The sequence below is a fragment of the Oncorhynchus mykiss genome, chromosome 12, assembly GCF_057628025.1.
Source record: "Oncorhynchus mykiss isolate SJ-2025 chromosome 12, ASM5762802v1, whole genome shotgun sequence".
Lineage (NCBI taxonomy): Eukaryota > Metazoa > Chordata > Actinopteri > Salmoniformes > Salmonidae > Oncorhynchus > Oncorhynchus mykiss.
Window position 1 is genome coordinate 23254509 of NC_143033.1, and position 7407 is coordinate 23261915.

At 41.8% G+C, this 7407-nt stretch overlaps 1 protein-coding gene across 1 annotated transcript; it reads left to right on the forward strand.

The window, feature by feature from the left end:
• The first annotated feature begins 4110 nt into the window (after positions 1–4110).
• Positions 4111–5520, forward strand: cbln17 (cerebellin 17). The gene is made up of 4 exons (XM_021626102.3): positions 4111–4387; positions 4488–4550; positions 4774–4902; positions 5165–5520. Exons 1-4 carry the CDS (start codon positions 4138–4140, stop codon positions 5446–5448), a joined length of 726 nt encoding a protein of 241 aa, XP_021481777.1. The 5' UTR covers positions 4111–4137; the 3' UTR covers positions 5449–5520.
• Positions 5521–7407: the final 1887 nt, after the last annotated feature.

Sequence of the window (7407 nt, forward strand, 5' to 3'; positions counted from 1 at the left end):
ACTAATTACCATAGCCTAGTCCCCATGGTAATCCATGTCAGTGTTAATTAAAGTACTTTTCTGTGTTTGATGTGGACTGAAGTCCTTTTTTTTGTTTACTGCATGTATTTACATCCCCATTTCCTGAAATTTGGGTGGCCAATAAAAGTTCATTTTAATACACAGTTAGCAAGTGGGACTATGGGGAGAGTCTTCTCTCCAGAAAATGGTTTTCACGTTTACGTATTTTGATGGGATTTAACCAGACAGGAATTGAGTGAGAGAGAGGGAATCAATAAAACATGACCCCTTGGGGTCCAGGTGACTTCTGCATGGCTTCTCTCACTCCTGGCTAATTGAAGTTATATTTCCAGAAACCCTTAACCTCCTTGTCTCTTTGTATGAGTACATGTGAGTCTGCTAGTGCAGTATAAATCTTTATTTGCCCTGAAGGGCAATTTGTCTGCAGCAGAAAAACAAACACTTGGCCTTGTGAATAACAAAAAACATTACTTGGGAAATAGGAAGGTAAATAAATTATTAAATGATAAAAACAAATATTAAAAAAATACTACAGTTTGTCCAGCTGCTTAAAATACAAGTATAATACAAATGCAACCATTCATGCAACATTATCATTTTTTGATTGTATGGAGACACACAAACACAAGTTGAGTGTGTCAGAAAAACAAACAGAAAGGACGGTACAATACCACATGCAAACATCTTCCTTTATGCTGAGTGTGCTGACAGGCCTTGACAGGGGCCATGTGTGTGGGAGAGGACACTGCCATGTCATCTGTCTGTTTGTGTTACTGTTAATGATTCTGTATAGTGTGAGCAGGGCCACTCTGTGCTTAGCCCTGTGCCATACCTTTAGAATCTGCTCAACTCTTTTAGTTGGGCCAGCTGCACAAGTCCTCACAGCCAGCAGTTACAGCCACTCTAACAGCCTGTTTGTTTACGACAAAGCCCTTACAGCCATGGCTTCCAGAAACATGTTTCATTCATGACAGGAAACTTGGTGGATGCTAATCAGGGTGCAGGTGCTTCTCAACTGGTTACAGACACAGACAGGAAACTTGGAGATATTCTGGTGCTATCTAAACTCACTGTGTGTCTGTGTGTGTGTGTGAATGTTAACCTACAGTTTATCTACAGTACCACAATGTCCTAAGAATTCACTAGAATGTCCTGAAAAGGTAAGAAAGCAAGAACTTTGGGGGGTTTTGGGGGTTCAGATTAAGTTTAAGTTTAGGATTAGCAAATACAGGTTTTTAGAAGGTTGTCAGGTTGGATGGGGAGCGTTGCTGCACAGCTATTTTCAGGTTTCTCCAGAGATGTTCGATGAGATTCAAGTCTGAGGTCCTGAGTGCTCTAGAGCAGGTTTTCATTAAGGATCTCTCTGTACTTTGCTCCGTTACTCTTTGCCTTGATCCTGACTAGTCTCCCAATCCCTGCCACTGAAAAACATCCCCACAGCATGCTGCTGCCTCCACCATGCTTCACCATAGGGATGGTGCCACGTTTCCTCCAGACGTGATGTTTGGCATTTAGGACAAAGAGTTCAGTCTTGGTTTCATCAGACCAGAGAATCTTGTTTCTCATGGTCTGAGAGTCCTTTAGGTGCCTTTAGGCAAACTCCAAGCAGACTGTCATGTGCATTTTACTGAGCATTGGTTTCTGTCTGGCCACTCTACTATAAAGGCCTGATTGTTGGAGTGCTGCAGAGATGGTTGTCCTTCTGGTAGGTTCTCCCATCTCCACAGAGAAATTCTAGAGCTTTGTCAGAGTGACCACTGGTTCTTGGTCACCTACCTGACCAAGGCCCTTCTCCCCCATTGCTGACTTTGGCTAAGCGGCCAGCTCTAAGAAGAGTCTTGGTGGTTCCAAACTTCTTCCATTTAAGAATGATGGAGGCCACTGTGTTCTTGGGGACATTCAATGCTACAGAAATGTTTTGGTACCCATCCCCCGATCTGTGCCTTGACACATTCCTGTCTCGGAGCTCTACGGAAAATTTCTTCGCACTCATGGCTTCGTGTTTGCTCTGACATGCGCTGTCAACTGTGGGACCTTATATAGACAGGTGTGTTCCTTTCCAAATCATGTCAAATCAATTGAATTTAACCCAGGTGGACTCCAATCAAGTTGTAGAAACATCTGAAGGATGATTAATTGAAACAAGATGCACCTGAGCTCAATAGCAAAGGGGCTGAATACTTATGCAAATAAAGTATTTTTATTTATATATTTTTGCAAACATTTCTAAGAAACTGTTTCTACTTTGTCATTATAGGGTATTGTGAGTAGATTGCTGAGGATTTTATTCAATCCAGTTTTGAATAAGGTTGTGATGTAACAAAATGTGTAAAAAGTGAAGGGGTCTGAATACTTTCCGAAGGCACTGTACATATTGTTACTTTTTTATTATTTTTTTGGCACCGTGTATATGTCCCTCCAGACTCACAGCTCTGAATATTTTACTAGCTGGGCATTAAAAATGCAGCAGGGGCTCTAGTGAAACACTCATCAACTCAGATGTGTACAGTAGAGAGGGTTCCGTGACCTCCCTTGTTCCCCTCGCCACTACCCACAAAACACTTCTCCTTCACGCCATTCAGCTCTGCTCATGCACGCTGGGCATCACCAAACAACGCGCGCGCACACACACACAGCCTTGTATAACTAACCTTGTGGGAACACAACATTTTGTCCCATTCAAAACTCCTAACCCTAACCTTAACCCTAAAGCCCCTAGAAGTAGCATTTGGTCCAATATTTATTAGTTTACTATTTTTGAGGGGACCTCTTTTACAGAATAAAAGCAGGTGGACAACGGGCTAATGACCTAGTTTAAATATTACAGAAAGATAACAGGTAGACAAAGGGCTAATGACCTAGTTTAAATATTACAGAAAGATAACAGGTAGACAAAGGGCTAATGACCTAGTTTAAATATTACAGAAAAATAACAGGTGGACAACGGGCTAATGACCTAGTTTAAATATTACAGAAAAATAACAGGTGGACAACGGGCTAATGACCTAGTTTAAATATTACAGAATAATAACAGGTGGACAAAGGGCTAATGACCTCGTTTAAATATTACAGAAAGATAACAGGTAGACAAAGGGCTAATGACCTAGTTTAAATATTACAGAAAGATAACAGGTAGACAAAGGGCTAATGACCTAGTTTAAATATTACAGGAAGATAACAGGTAGACAAAGGGCTAATGACCTAGTTTAAATCTTACAGAAAAATAACAGGTGGACAACGGGCTAATGACCTAGTTTAAATCTTACAGAAAGATAACAGGTGAACTGTCACGTTCTGACCTTTATTTCCTTTGTTTTGTCTTTATTTAGTATGGTCAGGGAGTGAGTTGGGGTGGGCAGTCTATGTGTGTTTTTCGATGTTGGGGTTTTGAGTTCAGCCTTGTATGGTTCTCAATCAGAGGCAGGTGTCGTTAGTTGTCTCTGATTGAGAATCATACTTAGGTAGTCTGGGTTTCACTTTTGAGTTGTGGGTGTTTGTTTTCCGTGTGTGTGTTTGTTGCCACGGTACTGGTTCGTTCATGTTCACATTTATTTTTTTGTATTGTTTCATAGTGTTCAGTTTATATCTTGAAATAAACGTTATGGACACTTACCACGCTGCGCATTGATCCTCCGATCCTTCTCGCTTCTCCTCCTCCTCAGAGGAGGAGCAATGCCGTTACAAGGACAAAGGGCTAATGAACTAGTTTAAATATTACAGAAAGATAACAGGTAGACAAAGGGCTAATGAACTAGTTTAAACCTTACAGAAAGATAACAAGCGGACAAAGGGCTAATGACCTAGTTTAAATATTACAGAAATATAACAGGTAGACAAAGGGCTAATGACCTAGTTTAAATATTACAGAAAGATAACAGGTAGACAAAGGGCTAATGACCTAGTTTAAATATTACAGAAAAATAACAAGCGGACAAAGGGCCAATGACCTAGTTTAAATATTACAGAAAAATAACAGGTGGGAAAAGTGCTTATGGCCCAGTTTAAACCTTTTATGGGTGTACCAGAAGACCGCTAAATTCTCCAAGTTAATGGTTAACCACAAGGTGTTTTTAAAGAGACTGATGTTTGGAGTGTATTGCATACTGAACTAGCTCCATGCATATTTTCCCAATGAGAGCTTTTCTAACTCCACTGGTGTTGCTGATCTGTCATTTGGGAGTAGCTAAGGACATTCCAAGTGAAGATGAATCCTCTCACTTACAGACAGCCCTTCACTTTGACATCAAGTCTGAGCTGAGAGATCTGAGAGACATGGTGGTGCAGCAAAGAGCAGAGCTGAGCCGCACCATGACTGAACTACGAGACACTAAGACTCAGGTGGAGGTGCTGAAAACAGAGAACTCAGGTCATAGCAGAATACTAAGCCCCACTATCAGTTGACTGAGTCATGTTATACTCTGGTTAATTTCCATTGTTGACATTAAAATTATTTAATTTTGTCTTAGTAATGGGGTCCAGGCTGATGAGGTCTGAAGGACAACTTGAGGCATTGAAGACAGAGAATGCAGGTAAAAATGTACAGTTAAATCAGTTTGTTTAGTTAGTTTGTACATCAAATGAACTATTGTTAATGTAGCCATAGAAACCAGGCAGAATGTAGGTACCTAATTATCTTGTCATTATGATTGCTAATGATCAAGACACTAATTTCATGTTCTCCGGGGTATTTTCCTGCAACTGTTTTCCTGCAAATGTTTGTCAATCATTCTCTTTATTCTCCTGCATTCACAGAGAGACCCAAGGTGGCATTTTCAACCTCTTTGGGAAAAACTGGACACCAAGGACCATTCAACACTGCCACCACCGTAGTCTACAAGAACATCTTCACAAACACCGGTGAACACTACAACCAAGCTACAGGTACTGTACTGTCTTCATCAACATCAGTCAACAGTTAGTGTAGACTATTGCCTACCTAGTCAAAAACAAGTGCATCTGAAGTTTAAAAAACCCCCAGCACAACTAGTAAAAACTGCTTGATGTTGGTGGCAGGTTGCATTTGATGCCCCATGATTTTGTTTAGTGCAATCAAGATCATACTTTTATGTCAATGTGCTACAGGTACGGTCATGTAGTGTGCAGCACAAGTCTTGATGATCTCTATGATTTCCCTGACATCCAGGTATCTTCACAGCACCTGTGAGAGGGGTCTACTACTTCAGCTTCACAATGGGTGATTTTCTCCAGTCAACAGTTATGGGCCTATCCCTGTTCAAGAATGAACAGCTAATAATTCATTCAGGGGAAGTAGGTGACCATCAGCAGTTTAGGAATGCATCCAATGCAGTCATACTACAGCTGGAAGTGGGAGATGTCGTTTTTATGCAACTCCCTGCAAACTACAGGATATATGATGATTCAAATCACCGTAACACTTTTATTGGCATTCTACTCTTCCCTGTTTGAGAAAAGTTTTAAATGTGTTGTGATGATGAACATCAATGAAGTGCTTTTGATCAATGAAGTGCTTTTGACCAATCTTGTTTCATTTAATTATTGCTGCACAGAGACATTATACACAAGCACCTGCGCTCTCACTTGCACACAAACGCACACTTCTGATCTACAACACATGCTGCATTATTCACTTAGACCAGTAGGGGGTAGTAAATGCCTATATTTGGTTGTGTGGTCTTTCAAGTGAGATGGAGACAGAACACAGACCTGTAATGTGAATGGATTGATGGATGGAAATTATTCAACCTCGCCATGGCAACACATATATTTGCTATGTATGGAGGCCAGTATAGCTTATTGCAAGGTGTAAGTGTATATACAATATGCAATAGGATATTAAACTTTTCAGGAAGTTAGGAACCAATATACACAGGCAGTAATGGAAAGCAAAAGCTAGCTTTTTCAAACAGAAATTTGCATCATGTAGCAGTAATTCCAAAGAGATTTGGGAGACTAATGTCCATGGAGAATAAGAGCACCTCCTCCCAGCTGACCACTACACTGAAGCTAGGAAACACTGTCACCACCGATAAATCAACGATAACCGAGAAATTCAATAAGCATTTTTCTACGGCTGGCCATGCTTTCCACCTGGCTACCCCTACCTCGGTCAACAGCTATGCACCCCCCACAGCAACTTGCCCAAGCCTCCCCCATTTCTTCTTCACCCAAATCCAGATAGCTGATGTTCTGAAAGATCTATAAAATCTGGACCCCTACAAATCAGCTGGGCTAGACAATCTGGACCCTCTTTTTCTAAGATTATCCGCCGCAATTTTTGCAAACCCTATTACTGGTCTGTTCAACCTCTCTTTCCTATCGTCTGAGATCACTAAAGATTGGAAAGCTGCCACGGTCATCCCCCCCTTCAAAGGAGGAGACAATCTAGACCCAAACTGTTACAGACCTATATCTATCCTACCCTGCCTTTCAAAAGTCTTTGAAAGCCAAGTTAACAAACAGATCACCGACCATTTCGAATCCCACCATAACTTCTCCACTATGCAATCTTGTTTCCGAGTTGGTCATGGGTGTATCTCAGCCACGCTCAAGATCCTAAACCATATCATAAAGACATTGATAAAAGACAATACTGTGCATCCATCTTCATCGACCTGGCCAATGCTTTCAACTCTGTCAATCACCGCATTCTTATCGGCAGACTCAACAGCCTTGCTTTCTCAAATGACTGCCTTGCCTGGTTCACCAACTACTTCTCAGATAGAGTTCAGTGTGTTAAATCGAATGGGCCTGTTGTCCGGACCTCTGGCAGTCTCTATGGGGGTGCCACAGGGTTCAATTCTCGGGCCGACTCTTTTCTCTGTATATATCAAGATGTCGCTGTAACGGCGTTCTTCGTTTGTTGAGAGAGAGGACCGAAATGCAGCGTGGTGATTACTCATGTTCTTTAATCAATAATTGACGATACATGAAATAACTAAACGAATACGAAAACAACAAACGGAACGTGAAACCTAATACAGCCTATCTGGTGAACACTACACAAAGACAGGAACAATCACCCACAAACACACAGTGAAACCCAGGCTACCTAAATATGGTTCCCAATCAGAGACAATGACGAACACCTGCCTCTGATTGAGAACCATATCAGGCCGAACATAGAACTAGACCAAAACCTAGAAAAACAAACATAGACTGCCCACCCAACTCACGCCCTGACCATACTAAATACATACAAAAACAAAGGAAATAGAGGTCAGAACGTGACAGTACCCCCCCCCAAAGGTGCGGACTCCGGCCGCAAAACCTTGACCTATAGGGGAGGGTCTGGGTGGGCGTCTGTCCGCGGTGGCGGCTCTGGCGCGGGACGCGGACCCCACTTTGCCATTGTCTCAGTCCGCCTTATTGTCCGCCTCCGTGGCTTACTCACCATGCCCACCCCTC

Excerpts from the sequence above, each read along its gene's own strand:
- cbln17 (XM_021626102.3), top strand. The coding sequence starts at position 4,138 with ATGCATATTTTCCCAATGAGAGCTTTTCTAACTCCACTGGTGTTGCTG. Across the intron at positions 4,388-4,487 it reads GCTGAAAACAGAGAACTCAG|TAATGGGGTCCAGGCTGATG; the intron begins GTCATAGCAGAA and ends ATTTTGTCTTAG. Across the intron at positions 4,903-5,164 it reads ACACTACAACCAAGCTACAG|GTATCTTCACAGCACCTGTG; the intron begins GTACTGTACTGT and ends CCTGACATCCAG.